Below are 21,219 nucleotides of genomic sequence, written 5' to 3' on the forward strand. Positions count from 1 at the left end.
GATGCATGTTACGGTACTCACCATCTTGTCTTGACCTCCATGTGGAATTTTGATGTATAGAGATTTGCTAAGATTACTAACTTGCTATAGATGCCAAAAATATATCCAAGTGACCTTTTCAGTAAACATCTGCACTCTTTAAACATTTAAATAACACTTAGGCTAATAAAACTCACTTTAGTATGTACACTAGGGTGACCGGATCTCATATGGGGGGGAAAAAATGTCGGAATTTTGTCCGTCTGGACCCCACAAAACGATTCCCCTTTCCAGATATTGAGATAGCCAAAATTTGAGCTCAATCAAACAACGTTAACCCGTGCCGCTCGTCGCTCAAAGTTTGAAAAAATCCAAATAGAGGTTTTTTAAGATTTAGGTATTTTGCATAGTCTGTTAGACTATAAAGAATGTGACAACAACATTGCAGAAATAGCCCTGACCAAATTTTCGAACCATTTGTGGTATTTGAATGCAGAGTTGGTGGGATTATCGTTTTTTGATCCCACCATTACAGACAATGAAAAGTTGTTAATTGCTAATAAATTGCTCAGTAGCACAGATGAACCATCAGAGCACGCTAACCTACATGAGTTGATAATTTTACATAGTTATCTAATCTATTCTAGAGCTTTTGTTAAAGTAGTTTTTGAAACGTCAGAATATAATGCTCGGCATTTGCTTACAACTTGCAGGACATATTGCTTTTGTTCTTCATCTTTTGTCAGAAGGTCGTTAAAGTCGGTTATTTCCTACCTCTTTTAATTTTTCTTTCCTAACTTTTGGATTTACAACCCTAGCGTGCTCTGATGGTTCATCTGTGCTACTGAGCAATTTATTAGCCATTAACAACTTTTCATTGTCTGTAATGGTGGGATCAAAAAACGATAATCCCACCAACTCTGCATTCAAATACCACAAATGGTTCGAAAATTTGGTCAGGGCTATTTCTGCAATGTTGTTGTCACATTCTTTATAGTCTAACAGACTATGCAAAATACCTAAATCTTAAAAAACCTCTATTTGGATTTTTTCAAACTTTGAGCGACGAGCGGCACGGGTTAACGTCGTTTGATCGAGCTCAAATTTTGGCTATCTCAATATCTGGAAAGGGGAATCGTTTTGTGGGGTCCAGACGGACAAAATTCCGACATCGATTTTTTGCGGTCACCCTAATGTACACTATTAGGCTGAAAGAGTACCTATCACTAGTCTGAGGTTGCTATTTATTTCAGGAGACTGTCTGCAATTTTTTGCTATGTAATCTGAGGGAAGCATGAGGTGGGAGCTGGGAATTGGATTTCAGCAATATGTCGCTTATTAGGCTGTGTGCTGTTTTATCAGCAACAGATTACACTATAGCTCACATGCATCCTGGTCCAACTCCACTACCAGCACTGATTAGAAGCTTACTGTCAATATACAACGTACTGCTACTTCCAAAAACCCTATTGTATCACAACTGGTGCACCCAGTAAACTAAGTGATATATCATTGGAATCAGGGTCGCTTTTCCTTCATTTTACTGCTCTCAGATGAGGTAGCAAAAATCTGCTAACAGATTGCCTTTAATAAATGAATGGCCAGCTCAGACCAACGTCGAAGTTAATGCTCATGAAAGTGCTCAGAAGTCACCCTTATGTCCCCCCAAAGGGGCCTGACTGTAGCAAAAGTCAGGTCTGAAATTTCTGGTAGTGGGTTCTCACTACCTTCAACCCCTATTGCAGTGAAAAGGCAAGATCTTGAATCTTGATCCAGAATTTCAGGCCCAACTTCTGAAAGAAAGTCATGTCCTTTTGGCAGGCATTAGGGTTACTTATCACAACTTATATTTAGAAAACTCACTCAGTAACTAACTACGGTAAGTTTAGTCATCAATGCAACAACAACATTTGAAGATCCCTCCCAAAGAATCTTGAAATTATCTAGAAAAAGGTGCCGGATTAAAGGAAAGTATCTGTGATCTGATATTTTCATCTTGGCACAGGTAGCAACATTTGGCACTTTTCATTCAAGTAGATGCATAAAATATTGGGCTTGTATCTATTCCTTATACGTATCATTTAGTCTTTGATGCAAGTTAGTTTTCTCCAAGCCCCTTATATCTGTATATAAATGTCTATATATTCATACACGTTTTTCCATAGAGGACCATCACATTCTTAAATTAGCACTTACAACTAGAGTCTGGAAACAAAAAAAATTGCAATAAAGGGGCATATACATTTTTTTTCTCTGTAACATGGCAATGTTCTGATGGTATCAGAAGAGGTACAAAGTTTAAAACCAGTAACGCACATTGGTCAAGAAAAGTGACCATAAGTATCTGCTCAGAAGCAGTGCTTAATAAGTATGGAGGGCACAATAAGGCATGGAATGGTCATACAAAAATAAATAGAAAAAATAAGTTAAATTAATAAATTAATCTGAAATGCAAAACATTATTTACAAAAGCAACTGTTGTAACAAAAAAAATTAAAAAAAAAAAAAACAGCAAAAAGTAAAATTTTATCAAGGTGCCAACACAGGCTTCGCCCAAAAAGAAAAAAAAAAAAAAAAGACACAAAAACACCCCACCAAGTATTCTCTTCAGCAACTACTTTTGCATCATCACATCCAGGAAAGTTGGCCTTCACGTTCTACGTAGTTTAAGAGTTTGCACTGCTTTGGGCAAAAATGAAAATCAAATAAAAGCCAAGGTAAGATCAGTAGAGATGGCTTTTAGAGAAGATCAAAAGAAGATGAGGCAAGAACAAGCAGCTTTTACAGAGGAAGGTCCGTGCTGTTGTGTCGGGTTTTCCTAGAGGTGCCATCATCACGGGGCATAGCTCTTTGTAGGCTGGACATCGCAGCTGTCTTTTTAAGGTCAATGACAGCATAAGAGTCTGCTCGGCGTGGTGGGTGATTGGGAGCCGGTGTACAGGTGATCTGAGGAATCTGCCTCCCTTTTCCTTCATTTTTCCCCTCCAACTCCACTTGAATATAGTTGAGTTGTCTCTGTTCTGTACGTGGCCTTCTGAAGTCAAAGTTGAACACGTTGCGAGGGCAACTTCTCAGTGGCTGGCAGTCTGGCCGATGATGATGATGATGATGCCCACCACATGCATTAATACTCTCAGCATTTATGTAATTTTGCACTGGGTCATCATGGTATCCATTAAGAGATGGTGTCATGGCATCAGTGGAATCATCTTCTTCATCTTCCTCTTCCTCGTCATCATCATGTTGAAGAGACTGACACTCCCAAACAGGAGGCAGTGGGGGTAGGTTCTCGTAGTGCAACATTGCCGTCCTGCGGTGTGAACAACTGCTGTATGGCAGTCCCTCGGTTGAAAATTTGAGACTCCTGCTTGCATTACCCCTTCGCAAAGCAATACTTCCTGATGGTACTAAGCCATTGATATTTTCATAGGCACACTTGTGTGAACCCCACTGTTCCTTGCACTCATTATTGTTGTTATGTGGCGGTAAGTGCTCTCTCTCTCCAGTACAAACATGGCCTTGACAATCTCTATGGTGCTGGCAAAAGCTTTCTCCCCTCAATGGCAGCCGTCTGTAGGCTGGTGCTGGACCAAGTACAAATTTCACTTCACCAGGCTGGAGAAAGACTTGTGGATTCCGTTCTTCCATTGAACAACCAGGACTTAACACATGCCTTGGTGGGTCATGGTATGTTGCACGTGCTTCAGGCAAGGAGTGCATGCAATGGCGACCACCCATTTCCTCTTCCCCACTGGTCGTATTCACGTACGTATGAGACTGAAAGAAAGAAAAACGAAACAAATAATGACAAGATATCCACACTAGTACTATAAAATAACTGAAAACAATGCAAACCTAACAGTATCTTGACAAAAAAAGACGACATCAGTTATTCCTTTAGTTCAACATGTAGTGTTCCCTGTAAGTAAAGTTTTAACGTGCTGATACTAAAAATAGGTTTTACATTTTTTTGTTCCCCAGAAAATGGGGTACTAGCTTTATTGCCTGCTCATATTTCTAACAAGTCACAAAGTTTAATAATACCGGTTATCACAAATTCTAGGTTGTGAAACCATTTACGAGATACATTACCAACTTAAAGTATTACAGAGCCAAGGTAACCTAACCTTCTGTAGGTTATGAATCATAAGTAGAAAGAAATGCAGCACTCACCCAATCCTGTATGAACTTGTGGTTTATTCCATTAAATAGAAAACATGGTTACATGCAGTGATGCAGGTGTCAGGGGAGTGATTCGTAAGAATAGGAGACCTAACGGAGTACGGCCATTTCACGTCTTTCTGACGCTTCTATGGGTATTCTTATGAATCACTCCCTTGACGCCTGATCACTGCATTTAACCATGTTTTCTATTTAATGGAATAAACCACAAGTATACACAGGATTGGGTGATTGCTGCATTTCTTTCTACTTCTTATGATTCATTATATGCACTGCAAGCATTTGCACCACCCAGAATATTTCCTGTGAGCCAAATTAAGAGGACACAGGTAGTGTGAACCCAGATGAAAAATGGGGAAAGATTTTGGCATAACCATCCAGGGATAAAATAAATTCTTTATTCAAACGTAGTTCAAACATTAAAAGGAGAGGCCCCGCACCTGACGCGTTTCAGGTGTATACACACCCTTAGTCATAGTAGAAGGGCCGGACTGGGACTAAAATTCAGCGCTGGCATTTGAAGTTACACAGGCCCACTAGTCACATGGTGACTATATAATATCTTTGTACACTTGTAGGTTACAAGAAGTGAGAGGAGATTAACACGACTATATAACATGTAGTCAGCAGGGCTGTGGAGTCGGAGTCCGAGAGTCGGAGCTCATTTTGGTGGAGTCTGAATAAAATGGTCCGACTCCTAAAATATATAATAAATTGGGTACAGTAGTTCAATGCAGAATGTGATGAATATTTTTTCATAGGAATTTGGGAAAGTTATGAAATGTCCTATAAATGGCTGATTCCTGATCTAAGGCTACATTCACACAGCGTTTTTGCTGCATTTTCTGAGGATACGTTTTTCAGCTGCAAAAACAGATCAGCTTTTTAAAAAACCGCATCACCTGAAAGGTTTTTGAGCTCACAGATAATGTTTTCAATAGCAAAAGCAGATTAGAAATCTGCTCTACCTATCTACCCATTTATCCATATCTGTCTATCCATATCTTATCTGTACCAAAAAGAATGAAAGCCGGGTAGCACACAGACTAACACTTTTTTTTTTTAGCACCAGTCAGGTACAGCTCATAGCTGCCCAAAAGGACGCCCAGGACAGGCATTGCTCGTCTTCAGTAACACATCAACATCAATTGATAGTTGGAATAAATAGACTGCATTCACAACATCTTAAGGTGCAGGCTTTATTTTCAAGTGTAGAGGTGTGCAGTATAAGGTTCTGCAGCAGCTGAGGTGTGCAGTATGAGATTCTGCGGAATAGTATGAGGTTCTGCCCCCCCCCTAGTTTTGATCCTGGCTAAATCCGTTTCTTATAGATATGGCGAACCCTCAGGTAACCCTAAATGAAGGTCAATGGACACAGGTTGCTGAACTGAAGGAATTGCTTAATCACCTATTTACCGTGACTAAAAAATTACGAGCTGAGGATTTAACTCCTGGCATTTTCATAAGGGAGTGGAAGAACTTGCTATTTGGACTGTCCCAAAGAGGAGATTTAATCGCAGATGGCATTTCTGCTTCAATGAAACGGAGAGACACAGCTATTGGAAAATAAAATTTTTCTGGCAGCTGTTTATGTGGACCCAAGTCATCGTATATTGCTTGATGATCAACAGCTTACTAAAGGAAAAGAAGCTCTGACTGAGGTAGCAGTTAGGATGAGTGGCCTACAGGAGGACTGCCAGGCGCAAGAGGACTTGGGTCCTGACAGTGCTACTGCTGCCATATCTTCATCCTCATCAGATGAGGAGTTTGATTTTGACAAGTATTTGGATCATATGGAGCAGGCAAAGCATTGCTGCAAGCAAAAAGATTTCACTCCGTCTCCTATAGCAAGCAGATTGACCACATTTCAGCAAAATGTTTCACTTGCTCTCAAAGAAAAATTCAACCTTTCATCAAAACTGACTGTGCATGAGGCAATTCCTTTATACTTGGAAATTGTTAGAGATGTTGCCCATGTGGTTACAGCTTTGCCTCCAACCCAAGTTAGTGTAGAGAGGTTGTTCTCTGGCCTTAAAATTATTAGGTCAGATTTTAGGTCATCTATGAAGGAGGATCTGATGGAGGCAATTCTATTTCTTAGAACAAATTCATAGACTGCACAAATGTTATTTAGTATGTTTTTGTTGAAAACTGTTTTTTGCCACCATATTTACAATTTATTACAGTTTGTGTTCTAAAGTTGTATTCCAATAAATATATTATGTTCTATCTAAATGTCTTGATTATTGTATCATAAAACTGATTAAATGTCTGATGTTCACATTGTACTACAATAAATTTTTCACTTAAATATAAGCAATATATGTTGGAGTCGGAGGAAGGGAAATTGAGGAGTCGGAGTCGCAGGTTTGGCTTACCGACTCCACAGCCCTGGTAGTCAGAGCTGTGCCCAGTATTTCAGCTCAGTCCTATTTATTGCTTTTAGATACAGTACTCCTCCCAAAGCTCTGTCCCCTTTTGTACGTGCGGTGACAGAATTCCTGGCAGAACTGCTATCCATTGGGCAACCAGACCCCCTGGTCATAGCCACCCCTATCATACCTCCCAAGTTTTGAAGAATGGAAAGAGGGAAAAAGACTGCATACTGAGGGCACAGTGGCTGGCATTATGGGCACACTGACTGGCACTAAGAAAGAGAGAAAACAGAGAGAGAAAGGAGAGCGAGAAAGAAAGAATGAACTGGGAGAGAAAGAAGAAAGAACAGAGAGAGAAATAAATAGGGGCAAGAAAGAAAGAACAGAGAGACAGAGAAAGAACAGAGAAAGAAAGAAGTAAAGAAAAGAAAGAACAGAGAAAGAAAGAGGAAAGAAAAAGAAAGAGGGGAAAGAAAGAACAGAGAGAGAGAAAAAAAAAAGATTAGAGAGAGAAAGAAAGAACAGATAGAGAGAAAGAAAATGAGGGAAAGACAGAACAGAGAATGAGAAAGAAAGAACAGAGAAAGAAAAAGAGAGAAAGAAATAAAGAAAGATTCTATAAAGATACTATAGCAGCCCGGCTCCCATTGTAGTGCCCACCTGAGCCTCCCGATGCAGGACATATCATGATCCGCTCATATGGCCGGCATCCCCGATTCCAAGGCGATCCTGCCGTCTGCGCTGTCGGAGGAGGACATGGTGATGATCTGAAGCATTCCTAGTTCCGTCATAATCTCCTCATGAAATTATCTAATTTCCGGTCAGCTTCCAGCACATCACTTCCGGTGGAACATCATGTGTGAGTTCTAAAATGCTCCTCGGGGCTCTACCGTGTACTCCTGTGTCCATGGGAAAAGCCCGCTCCGTACACCTCGTACACGCGCGGCTCTGCTCCGTACACCTCGTACACGCGCGGCTCTGCTACATCTACCCTGTAAACCCCTCCTGACCCCACACATACTTCCCTCATCCAGCACCATGACAACCAGCACAGCAGAGTCCTGCAGACACCAAGAGGCAGGGCTGTGCGCACAGGACCTGTGATGAGGTCAACAGGAGGGGCGGAGTCAGGAGTCACATGATCAGGGGTCTGGACAAAGGCTCCCCTGACTCCTCCCCTCCTGTGACCTCATCACAGGTCCTGTGTACAGAGAAGAGAGCAGCCAAGCGACGCTGTGGCTGCGGGGGGGGGGTGTCTCATGCTAGGGCGAGGATGGGGTGCGTGGGGGGGGCTTGGCGGCTTATCTCCCTGCAGTGTGGGATGGAAAAATCCTGGGAGGGTTGGAAACTATAACCGCCGTCGACGGCAGGAACGACAGCCAGGCCTGTGGCCGCATCAGCTGGCAAGCGGCCAGATGAGCGGGCGTTGCCGCCCGCGGCCCACATGACAGCAGCCCAGCAGGAAAATGCACGGTTGGGCATATTACCAATCCGGGGCTGCATAGTAGCCTTTGACTAAGGGTGTGTATAGACCTGAAACGAGTCAGGTACAAGGCCTGGCCTTTTAATGTTTTAACAACGTTTGAATACAGAATTTATTTTATCACTGGATGGTTGTGCCGGAATCTTTCCCCATTTTTCGTCTAACTTCCTGTGATCACCAGTGAAAACGGCACCCTCAGGAGGAACTCGGGGCCAAATCTTCCAGCTACACATTCTCAGCATGATAAACACAAAATTAGTCCAAAAAATTGAAACTATGGCACTTCAAAATACATAAGCACACCAAAAGGGGTACTGGTGTCATGAATCAGCAGACCCAATGAAGAGATCCAAAGAAAAATGCATATAATAAAATAGTAGATTTTATTTCTATCATGTAAATATATATGCACACAAACAATATGGCACCGAATACAAGCACAAAAAAACGCAACCAGACTGGGGCACCAAAGCAACACTCTATATATAATCCTGTGTACTTTCAATATGAAAAATACATATATTGCAAAGATTTAATGACCAGGCACTCCAGTTTATATCCTAAAGAATGTACAAAGGTAAATCATACATTACACCGAGTCCATGTTGGCACAAATTGGCAGTGAATGATTCCTATTGTCTAATTGAATGATGGTAAATAATATGGCGCTAAAATTTCTTGCCCCAAAAAACACATATAAAGTATCAAATACCCATTATAATGTAACCGTCACTAGGACCGCCATGTATAGTACCTTAAAAGGTTTCCACAAGTCCAAAGGAGTGAGCCGTCCTTGCCCCCTCGCCCCGACGCGCGTTTCGTCCGCAGCTTATTCCAGGGACATCATATTATTTACCATCATTATGGAAAAAATGCAGCAAAGTAAGAATTCTTTAAATAAAAAACGATTAATACTGAAGTTGACAAATGAGTGAAAAACAAAAACCACTACATAAAATCAATATTTGCTGTGACCACCCATTCATAACAGCTTCAAGGCCTGAATTCTTCTAGCTACACTTGCACTCAAGTTTTTTTAAGAAATGCCACAGGGACGTTGTTCCAAACATCTTGAAAAACTAACCACAGATCTCCTGTGTCTTTGAGCTTGCACAAATGCTCTGGTCTTTTGAGATGAGGGCTCTGTGGGGGCCATAAGACCACTTCTAGGACACTTTGATCTTTACACTGAAGATAAGTCTTAATGACATTGGATGTATGTTTGAGGTCGTTTTTCTATGGTGGAATAACTTTGAAGCCAACCAAACGCCTATCTGATTGTAATGCATGATGGGTAAGTTTATCTGTACTTCTCAACACCAAAAAATAGGCAAAGTTTAGGACTGTAAATGCAGTGGCTGGCAAAATAAACTTAGTGAAGCAGACGAAAGACACATGAGAAGATGTCCAGCAAGTGCCATCGACTCAAACTAGTAGCAACCAGTGGGTTTCAGCTGAACCTATGTTTGAAATGAAGTGGTCTTCATGGAAAAATTGTGACCAAAAAGCCATACCTTCAACACGGAATTAAGGACAAGTGGCAACTATGCACAAAAACATAGGAACTGGGGTGCAGAAAAATCATCAAGAGGTTTGGACCGATAAGCCAAAATGTGAAACAACTGGCTGTAGGGAGGCATCAGAATGGCTTAATTTTTTATCCTGCAGCAAAACAATGGCTTCAAACATACAACCAATGTCATTAAGAACTGTATTCAGCGTAGAGCTTATCAAGGAGTCATGGCATTGATGATATGGCCTCCACAGAGCCCTGACCTCACCATGATCGAGTCTATGTGAGAGTACATGAAAAGACAGGATGAGTTGCACAAGTCTACATCTACGTAAGATCTAGTCAGTTCTCCAAAATGTTTTAAAACAACTTCCCTGACAAGTTTCTGTAGCAGAATTGAAGTTGTTACCAGAAGTGCACAAAGTTCCACTACTGTTAAAGCAAACCTGAGATGTGGCCACTGCCTTTCAGGGCTTATCTACAGCATTCTATAATGCTGTAGATAAGCCCCAGATCCAACCCGTAAGAGAAGAAAAATAAGTTTTATTATACTCACCCGGGGTGCAGTCCGGTCCAATGGGTGTCGCGGGTCCGGTACCTCCCATCTTTTTTGCGACGACGCCCTCCTGCTTCCTTCATGGTCCCCGACATCACGCTCCTGCACAGGTGTACATCTCTGCTCTGTTGAGGGAAGAGCAAAGTACTGCAGTGCGCAGGCGCTGGGAAAGGTCAGAGATACCCAGCGCCTGTGCACTGCAGTACTTTACTCTGCCCTCAACAGGGCAAAGATGTACACCTGCGCAGGAGCACGATGCCAGGAAGCGATGAAGCAACAGGAGGGCAGTATCACAAGAAGATGGGAGGCATCTGACCTGGACCTGCGACATCCATCGGACCGGACCGCACCGCACCAGTCCCCAGGGTGAGTATGATAAAACGTATTTTTCTTCACTTGCAGATCGGATCGGGGGTTAATCTACAGCATTATAGAATGCTGTAAATAAGCCCTGAAAGGCAGTGGCCGCATCTTATAGCGGCCAAAACAGCTGACAGGTTCTCTTTAATGGCTATGTTACACATCCATCTGCCTCTATCTGCCAGGAGAGATACAAACTCAGTTACTGAACTTGCATCAAAGACTGCGACCCCACACATAACAGCACCTCTTAAAGGAAGGGGGTTAATCCAGTGGTGGATGAAAGGAATTTCAGAATTTCCAGTGAAATACTATAAAAAAAAAAACAAACAAAGAGCAGCAGCCAAGAGAGGCCTGAGGATGGTGATATGTTGGCTCGGGGTATTTGGAGGAAATAGTCAGAGGAGGCCTACATTAGGAAGACAGAAGGCTTTGGAAGACCTGCCTCCAAAGCGATGCATCAGGTCACATCCTCACCAAATATGTAAGTTGGTTCCCTAGGCTAACTTACCGTATTTTTTGCCTTGTAAGATGCACTTTTTTCCCCCAAAATTTGGGGGGAAAATAGGGGTGCGTCTTACAATGCAAACATACCTTTTTTGGTGCTGCCGCTGCGGGTGTCCGTTAATTGCCGCTGCGCTGGGTGCCCCGAGTGCTGCCGCCGCCACGCTGGGTCCCCCGGGTGCTTGCCGCCGCCGGGCTCTGTCCCTTGCGTCGGGGGCTCTGACGTTCCTTCCATGCCTGTGTGGTGGATTGCTTCCTGGAAAATTTCAATGCCGAGATCTCCATCTGCGCCGCGGCCATTTTCCAGGAAGCAATCCACCGCACAGGCATGGAAGGAACGTCAGAGCTCCCGACGCGGCAAGCACCCGAGGGACCCAGCGCGGCGGCGGCAGCACCCGGGGACCCAGCGTGGCGGCAGAATCACCCGGCAGCACCAGGTAAAGAGCGGGCGACAGCACCCCGGGGACAGAGCGGGCGACAGCACCCCGGGGACAGAGCGGTAAGCGATAAGACGCCTGGATTATAAGAAGCACCACCATTTTATTAAAAAACTTTTTTTTCCCCTCAAAATTTGGGGTGCGTCTTATAAAGCGAAAAATACGGTACATTTTTAGCACGTACTGCTTACCAATCGGTACATTAGTTTTCACTTTTTCAGGGTCAGGTACCAACCGGTAAGTATTTTGCATGAATTTTGCAGAATTATGCTGAGAGAGGTGACTTTTCATGTTCCAGTGGTAAGAAAGTACAGTTAAGGTCTCAATCCCATTTCGTGATAAAGTCACTTAGGCTAGTTTCACACTTGCTTTTTTTTGCAGCGCGTTTTTCCCGCAAAAAAACGCATTGAAAAAACGCATACAAAAGCATACAACTGCTGCGTTGTTTTCAAGCATTTTTATGAGCATGCATGAAAAAAACGCAGCGTTTTTATGCGTTTGTATGCGTTTTTAGTGCGTTTTTACCGCGTTTGCGTTTTTTTCCAACATTAGGTGGCCCCTCACACTAACCCAAACCATGACTTTACTAACCCTGACCCTAACCCTGACCCAAACCCTAAACCCTAACTAACCCTAACCCTGACCCTGACCCTAACCCTTAACAAAACCATACTTAACCCTAACCCTGACCCTAACCCTGACCATAACCCTAACCCTAACCCTGACCCTAACCCTGACCCTAACCCTTAACCAAACCATACTTAACCCTAATCCTGACCCTAACCCTAACCCTTAACCAAACCATACTTAACCCTAATCCTGACCCTAACCCTGACCCTAACCCTTAACCAAACCATACTTAACCCTAACCCAAACCCCAACCCTAACCCTGACCCTGACCCTAACCCTAAACCCCCTTAACTAACCCTAACTCTAACCCAAACCCCTAAATTCCATGGTTAAAAAAACAAAACGCATATGCAAAAAAACGCATACATGAGCATGCCAGTGCGCACATATGCGCATCCATAGGCTATAATGGCCATTTTTAGCGCAAAACGTGCGCATGCGCTTTTTTGAAGGGCCAAAAAATGCAACATGCTGCGTCTGGAAAATACAAACGCACACCCCAAAAAAACGCAGCGCATGAAAATCGCATACATGCGCTTACAAGCGCGCAGGTATGCGCACCCATGTTAAATATAGGGGAAAAAACGCATGCGCACATATGCGTTTTTTTCCAGCGCTAAAAAACGCAAATGTGAAACCAGCCTTAGCGACGCACCAGCGATCCCGACAATGATACGACCTGGTAGGGATCGCTAGTGCGTCGCTAAATGATCGCTAGTAAGCTGCCAAACAGGCAGATCTCCTCAGCGACGCGCGCTGGCCAGCGGGACGCCGAAGACGAAAAAGTGGCCCAGGACATTCCTGCACGATCAGCGATATCCAGCAGGGGGGCCGGTCGCTAGCGATCTCGCTATGTGAGACGGGGCCTTTAAAGACCACATGGGTACAAAAAAGGTTATTTGTTTGCTAAGCAATGAAAGCAGCTATTTAAAGGGTCTTTTGCGAATAAGGCAAAATCTCTAAGCTGTTCTGTTGAAAGGTGCCAACCGATGCATGCCAATTAACGCATAAAGTGTGTTGTGCTAAGCAGTTTCTGATGAAGATAGGCAACCTTGTATTTGCACCAAAGAAGGGGGAGAAGGAAAAGCAGTTTTCTTATATTGGGTTCATCAACAGGCTTTGTTTAATCCTTTCCTAGTCATGATCAAGCGAGAGATCAGGGATTAAAGTGAAAGCTGCATGTATTACTACTGAAGCACACTTTAAACCTTCATATCTCGGGCTCGTTTACAACTACAATGGCAAATCTGGTCTCAATTTGAAGATGGGAGTCTGCCTGTTAAAATGCAAGGTAGCGGACATGCTGAAGGGACAAGAGAGTGACTGCCTACTGTTCCCGTTTAAGACTATGTGTATAACACAACAAAGTTATTGAAAAATAAGTTCAGGGAATTTGCCTCATTTTAACTCTTAAGTAAAGATTGTTTAGCTATACTTTAACTTTGTAGAGACAATTTACACCAACCCTCAATCTTCAATTTGGCTTAATGGTTTTCAGTCAACCTCTTTTTCCATCTTTGGGGGTACGAGGCAGGGATGTCCCCAGTCACCTCTGTTATTTAACCCCTTTACCCCAAAGGGTGGTTTGCATGTTAATGACCGGGCCAATTTTTACAATTCTGACCACTGTCCCTGTATGAGGTAACTCTGGAACGCTTCCATGGATCCCAGTGATTCTGATATTGTTTTCTCGTGACATATTGTACTTCATGTTAATGGTAAAGTTTCATTCATATAACTTGCGTTTATTTGTGAAAAAAATGGGAATTTGGTGAAAATTTTGAAAATTTGGCCATTTTCAAACTTTGAATTTTTATGCACTTAAATCACAGAGATACAGCACACAAAAAACTTAATAAGTAACATTTCCCACATGTGTACTTTACATCAGCACAATTTTGGAACCAAAAGTTTTTCTTGTTAGGAAGTTATAAGTTAAAACTTGTCCAGCGATTTCTCATTTTTACAACACCATTCTTTTTTAGGGACCACATCACATTTGAAGTCACTTTTAGGGGTCTATATGACAGAAAATACCCAAAAGTGGCACCATTCTAAAAACTGCACCCCTGACTGTACTCAAGACCACATTCAAGAGGTTTATTAACCCTTCAGGTGCTTCATAGGAATTTTTTGAATGTTTAAAAGAAAAAAAAAAAATGAACATTTAAACTTTTTCCACAAAATTTACTTCAGGTCCATTTTTTTTTTTAATTTTACCAAGGGTAACAGGAGAAATTGTACTGCAAAAGTTATTGTGCAATTCGTCCTGAGTACACTGATACCTGACATGTGGGGGGGAGGGGGGGGAACCACTGTCTCGGCGAATGGCAGAGCTCGTAAGGGAAGGAGTGATGCTTGACTTTCTCAACGCAAAATTGGCTGGAATTGAGATTGGGCGCCATGTCGAGTTTGGAGAGCCGCTGATGAGCCTGAACAGTGGAAACACCCCCCCCACAAGTGAACCCATTTTGGAAACTATACCCCCCAAGGAACTTATGCAGATGTGTGGTGAGAACTTCGAACCCCCAAGGGCTTCACAGAAGTTTATAACGTGCAGCCGTACAATTAAAAAAAATCAATTTTTTCCACAAAAATGATCTTTTCACCCCCAATATTAATTTTCTCAAAGGAAACAGGACCCCAAAATTTATTGTGCAATTTGTCCCGATTACGGCGACACCCCATATATTGGGGTTAACCACTGTTTAGGCGCATGGCAGAACTCGGAAGGGAATGAGCGCCGTTTGACTTTTTCAACACAGAATTGGCTGGAATTGAGATTTGGCGTCATGTTGCGTTTGGAGAGCCCCTGATGTGCCTAAACAGTGGACACCCCCCACAAGTAACCCCATTTTGGAAACTAGACCCCTCAAGGAACTTATCTAGATGTGTGGTGAGGACTTTGAACCCCCCCCTACCCCAAGTGCTCCACGGAAGTTTACAACGCCCGGGTGTGAAAATAAAATAAAATATTTTTCCCACAAACATGATCTTTTAGTTCCCAATTGTTTTATTTTCCCCAAGGGTAAGAGGAGAAATTGGACCCCAAAAGTTGTTGTGCAATTTGTCCTGAGTAGGCTGATACCCCATATGTGGGGGTAAACCACTGTTTGGGCGCATGACAGAGCTTGGAAGGGAAGGAGCACAGTTTGACTTTTTCAACGCAGAATTGGCTGGAATTGAGATCAGACGTCATGTTGTGTTTGGAGAGCACCTGATGTGCCTAAACAGTGGAAATCCCCCAAATCTAACTCCAACAAACCCCTAACCCTAGCCCTAACCCTAATGGGAAAATGTAAATACATTTTTTTTTTTTTTTTAATTGTATTATTTTTCCCTAACTAAGGGGGTGATAAAGGGGGGTTTGATTTATGTTTGGCAGCTGTCACAGGCTAAAAGACGCTTTATATTGTAAAAATAGTTTTTGCATCACAACATTTTGAGAGCTATATTTTTTCCATATTTTGACCCACAGAGTCATGTCAGGTCATATTTTTTGCAGGACGAGTTGCCGTTTTTATTGATACCATTTTCGGGCACGTGACATTTTTTGATCGCTTTTCATTCTGATTTTTGGGACGCAGTATGAACAAAAACCAACATTTCATGAATTTCTTTTTTGGGGGGGGGGCCTTTACACCGTTCCACGTGTGGTAAAATTGATAAAGCAGTTTTATTCTTCGGGTCAGTACGATTACAGCGATACTTCATTTATGTCTTTTTTATGTTTTGGCGCTTTTATACAATAAAAACAATTTTATATAAAAAATAATTATTTTGGCATCGCTTTATTCTGCGAGCTGTAACTTATTTATTTTTTTGCTGATAATGCTGTATGGTGGCTCGTTTTTTGCGGGACAAGATGATGTCTTCAGCGGTACCATGTTTATTTATATTCGCCTTTTTGATCGCATTATTGTACTTTTTAACCGGCAGTATGATGATAAAACATTGTTTTTTGCCTTTTTTTAATGGGTTCACTAAAGGGGTTAACTAGTTTTATAAGGCGGGTCGTTACGGACGAGGCGATACTAAATATGTATCCCTTTTTTTTTTTTATTTAAAAATAAAAACTTAAGGAATTTTGTTTGTTTTTTTTATTTAGGAATTTTTTTAAAATTATTTTTACACTATTTTTGTACTTTATATAGTAATGTCCTCCCGGGACAAAATAATAGTGTCAGATCGCAGATAAGCAATCTGACAGGCACTGCAGGAGGCTCTCTCAGCAGGCACTGAGAAAGCCGCCTCCCTGCAGGACCCCAAAGGCCCCCGCGGCCATATTGATAATCAGCTGACACCCAGACGTGATCAGCTGGGCTCCCCCCCATTGAGCGCAGCTAATCATGATGACGTACTATCCCGTCCACGATCATATGGGCCCAGGTCCCGTGGACGGGATAGTACGTCCAATTTCAGATAGGGGTCAATATTGCCCTGGACGCTTTGCTAAGATACATGGAGATAATCCCTTCCTTTGGGGGTATTGAGATCGGCCACCAAACGCTTATAACATTGGCATTTGCTCATATTTTACTCATGATAGCCAACCCTGAGGAATCCATTCCTTCTATAAAGGATGCTTTACAGAGTTTGGAGCAGTTTCAAGATTTCACATAAATTACAACAAATCTCATGCTTTAGCCATCTTCAAAGCTGCTCAGAAATTGTGGCCGTTCCCTTTCAGTGGAGGAGAGATTCCTTGCGTTATCTTGGAGTATACTTACCCTCAAACCCCCATGACATTTATAAACTGAATATTCGACCCCTCATTTCTGCAGTTATACAGGAAATACAACTCTAGAAACCTCTTAAGTTGTCCTTTGCGGGCAAGACCCATCTGATTAAGATGTTTTCTTTCCCTAAAATACTTTTTCCCTTACAGACACTGCCGGTTTTACGATCTAAATCAGATGACAGGCTTTTGACAAAAGTTTTTCGGCAATTTGGGGCTCAAATGGAGGCTCTAGAATTAGTATTTTTAAGTTGCAACAAATTAAATCCTTAGGTAGCCTTAATCTCCTCAATATACGCCTATATAGTATAGCGGCTGTCTTCCGTCATTCCCTGAACTGGATCTATGCCTTTACCCGCTTTACCAATACTCCAATAGATAAGGCGATGTGTAGACGTTTTAGTCTCCCTGCTTTGCTTCACCTACGTCAAGCTGAGGTCCCAGTGGAGATTAGGGATAAGCCCCTACTGCGGTCAGTAATCTTGCGATGGCGCCATGCTAGACGAATTAGTGGACTTGACCCCCATATCTCGGCATTTCTTCCCTCCCAAGGCAATCCCTCCTTTCTACAGGGCAGGCCACCTCCCATCTATCGTGTGCTTGAGAATAATGGTTGTCGATTGGTTTGTGACATGTTGGAGGACAATCAATGTCCTGTCACTTTGGAAGACACTGTCTTTAAAAACCCAACCCTAGTGGGAGATAATTTTACTATTACTCAAATTAGACATTATGTAGGCTCGGTACTGCAGGATATACCGGACGACATTAGAGCGTACATTCTAAACTTAAACTCCATTAAAGCTCACACGGGGAATTATTGTTTGAGTCTTATATATAAATCTCTGAAACCTTCCAAACAGTGGTCAGACTCTTCACTGGGCCTGTGGAGATGGGTATCTCAACTAACTGACTGTCAAGTAAAAGACCTCTTGAAAGCCACATTACTAATTCTATGTTACCGTATCATAGTTACACAACCATGATTCTCATGATATTCCATAGAGCATATATCTCCCCAGAGATTAAATCTAAAACGTCCCTCTTAAATGCTCACATTCTCCAGCTGATATTTTTCATTGCTTCTGGGACTGTCCAAAAAATACAGGTTTGTGGTACACTCTTACAACATCTCACTAATACCTTTGGTGTATTTATTTCTCTTTCTCCGGAGTGGGCCATATTCAACATTCTCCCACAAGATCAGTTGGTGAGGCTCTCTGTTCAGCAGCGCCGCATCTTATTCATCTGGGCGGCTGTTACCCTCAAAAGTATTCTTCATCTATGGGCACAGGATAATACTCCCTCTTTGAGCTTAATTACTACGAAGGTAGCCCATGTCTTCAAGATAGATTGGATAGTTGATATTGAATAAAGAAAAATACACTAAACGGTGTTTCCTTACATGGTCTTCTTTTATTAATGCCCAGACATTATCTATACACCAGGCGATTCTTGGTTGCTTCCAACTTACAGACTGGTACATGAGAGAGCACATTGACGGCAGAATTTCTGTTAGGCTTGATTGATGTTATTTTATGAAGATGCGGGTGTGTGCCCGGGGGGTGAGGAAGGGGTTCTGTTGGTTATAGTTATAATACACTGTAAATATATATTTGTCGGATCTTCTCTGATGCTTTTGAACAATTTTTGTACTCTGTTTACTGTTCAATAAAGACTGTTTATAAAAAAAACAAACAAAAAAAAAAACATAGCTGTTTCTTCTAAATTTTTGACACTAAAAGTTAAGAGTTCTCATAATTTGGCGATGTATAAACATCAAATTGTTAACGTGCAAATGCAGCAAAAACAAAAAAACTACATAAATCTTAATCCCACTAACACGAGAAATAAAAGCGGTACTATGACTTGTACTGTACTGTGAACAACGTTAAAAAAATTTATCATTAATTGCTATTTTTTGGTCATTCTGTCTCCCAATGTACAAAATAGAAAGCGATCAAAAAAAGTGTTATATTACCCCAAAATAGTACCAATAAAATAATCAACTCATCCTGCAGAAAAAAAGTCCTTGCATGACTCAAACCATGGCGATGACAAAGGGAATATTAACAAAAAGATGCAATTCTTAAACTGCTAGCTATTTGTTCACTCTGTCTTCTAGAAATCGCAATAAGGCCCATTTCACATTTATCCTGTGCTCTACACTAAGCACTTTCCATTTAAACTAAATCCCCAAAAAACAGGATTCAGATGAAACCCCCAACTACTTGAAGTGTAATGTTCTGGCCTCTTTCCTTCTGGTGTTTCATCTTTTTAAGCATGCACAAAAGTGACCAGACTTCTGTGTGTGTGTGTGTGTGTGTGTCTATATATATATATATATATATATATATATATATATATATATATATATATATATATATATATATAAAAAAACACACAAAAAGACACCCACTGCTGGAGCAGAAGCCACACAAAGTAAAAGGCGAGTCTATCTGCCTCATAAGGAATGGCTTAGTCAGGGGTTCTGCTGTTTTGGCATTTCAATGGCTAGCTTAACATGGAACTCAAAAAATATAACCATTTCAGCAAATCTGCTTTCCAAAATGGCGCTCCTTCCCTTCTGAGCTTTACAGAGTGCCTAAACAATAGTTTCTGAGCACATATTGGGAATTTATATTCTCAGGAGAAATTGCATTACAAATCGTGGAGTCAATACTTCGCTTCCGAGCCCTTCTGTGTGCCCCAACATGCTGGAAAACACTGCACTGTTAATGGAGAAAATTTTTTTTTTTTTTTTTAAAGGCCTTAGGCCCATCTTCTTAAGTTTGACATCTAAGGAGGATTTTATGTAGTCTGGAAAGGTATTTTTGGGAAATGACTGAAGATACAAGCGTAGTTTAAGTGAACCTTAAGTGTGGATGGAGGAGCAATGCAGGAGGAGATGGGCAAGAAAGAAAATGGTACCTAGCTTGTGGTAGGACATTTTGCAGTAATAAGTATAATATTTCACATGTAGATCAATGTGGCACCAAGTATCAAAGAAAGTTAGATTATGGCAAGATTTTTTTTTAATAGAAGCTAAGAACTTAAAAGACTGCCAAAGAATTTCGATTGGCCCATTGCAACAGCTCGATTCTTTTCAGCAATACTGATGAAAATTTGTTTGTGTGCTTGAGATCATTGTCCTGTTGCATGATGCAAGCCATTTGACTTTAGAATACTTTAGCATACATGAGTAGGTCATGGTCAACTACCACATTTTTCAGACTATAAGACCATAACAAGCACCTAGGTTTGCTACAGGGGTAATGTCCCCCAATTCTGTACTACAAACCCCCATCCAGGTATACATGGCCCCCTCATCCCCATCCTGGTATGCATGGAACCCTAAAAACCATCCGGGTATGCATGGCTCCCATCAGAAAAACAGTTTAAAAAACCCCAAACCATCTACTTACCTTCACTGCGCTCCCTTGCAGCACCCTGTTCTGATGCCAGCAGCTGATTTCAGCTTGCAAGCAGCTCATGGCAGTGATGTCATGCGCTTCTTACAGAGGACAACTGCCGAAATACTCCCTGCTCCCCACGCCCAGGACTATGCTACAGGAGCCGATGGCTGCACCTAACAGTGTGCTCGCCATTAAAGAGAAATTAACATTCACTGCTCTCCACGCCCATAGCCTCTTCCAACTCTTGGCACCGACTTCAGTGCATAGGATAGGGGTGGGAGGGACTATGGGCGTAGGGAGCAGCGAATATTCATTTCTCTTTAACAGTGGGCACAGGTGTTAGCTGCAGCAGCTGGCTCCTGCCTTCTGTGACCTGCTCAGTCATGCGGTGTTTGATTTTCACCAAACGTGTTGCAGAATAATATAGTCAACTATCTTCACTTTGGTCTAGTCTGTCGATAGGACAATGTACCAGAAATCTTATGGTTTGTTCAGATGCAACATTGCAAAACTTGAACTTTGAAAGAAGCGGCTTGCTCCTGGCAATCCCTCCAAATGAGATATACTTCTGACTTTTTTTAATGTACTGCAATAAACTTTAAACAGTTCATATGCTGACTGAAGTCTTAGTCTCAGCTGTATATCTTTTTACAATTTCTCTGAGCATGACATTTTGACCATTGTTGATATACTTTTGCCCCTTGGCAAGTGTTATCAGACCAAATTAGAGCAACTGCAAAGACTTCTGCTTATTCTGCTACCTACTCTCATAGGGCAGCACAATGGTTCAGTGGGTCCTGGGGTCGAATCCCAAGGACAACATCTGCAAGGAGTTTGTATGTTCTCCCCGTGTTTGCGTGGGTTTCCTCCGGGTACTCCGGTTTCCTCCCACATTCCAAAGACATACTGATAGGGAATTTAGATTGTGAGCCCCATCAGGGACAGTGATGAAAATGTGTGCAAACTGTAAAGCGCTGCGGAATATGTTAGCGCTATATAACAATAAAGATTATTATAAAAATAAAGATTATTAACTCCTATGGAAG

The 21,219-nt window shown here is 41.9% G+C and overlaps 1 protein-coding gene across 6 annotated transcripts in view; it reads right to left on the bottom strand.

Annotated features, from left to right (window-relative positions):
- Positions 1-1,940: 1,940 nt before the first annotated feature.
- Positions 1,941-21,219, bottom strand: part of FRS3 (fibroblast growth factor receptor substrate 3) — a 95,033-nt gene continuing 75,754 nt past the window's right edge. For all 6 annotated transcript variants that reach the window (XM_073542486.1, XM_073542488.1, XM_073542487.1 and 3 more), the window contains one exon: positions 1,941-3,756. In XM_073542486.1, the coding sequence (XP_073398587.1) occupies positions 2,761-3,756 (996 nt within the window). In that variant the 3' untranslated portion in view covers positions 1,941-2,760. The remainder of the gene's footprint in view (positions 3,757-21,219) is intronic.

Source organism: Dendrobates tinctorius, unplaced genomic scaffold (assembly GCF_039654945.1).
Source record: "Dendrobates tinctorius isolate UK_male_01 unplaced genomic scaffold, ASM3965494v1 ptg000127l, whole genome shotgun sequence".
Classification (NCBI taxonomy): domain Eukaryota; kingdom Metazoa; phylum Chordata; class Amphibia; order Anura; family Dendrobatidae; genus Dendrobates; species Dendrobates tinctorius.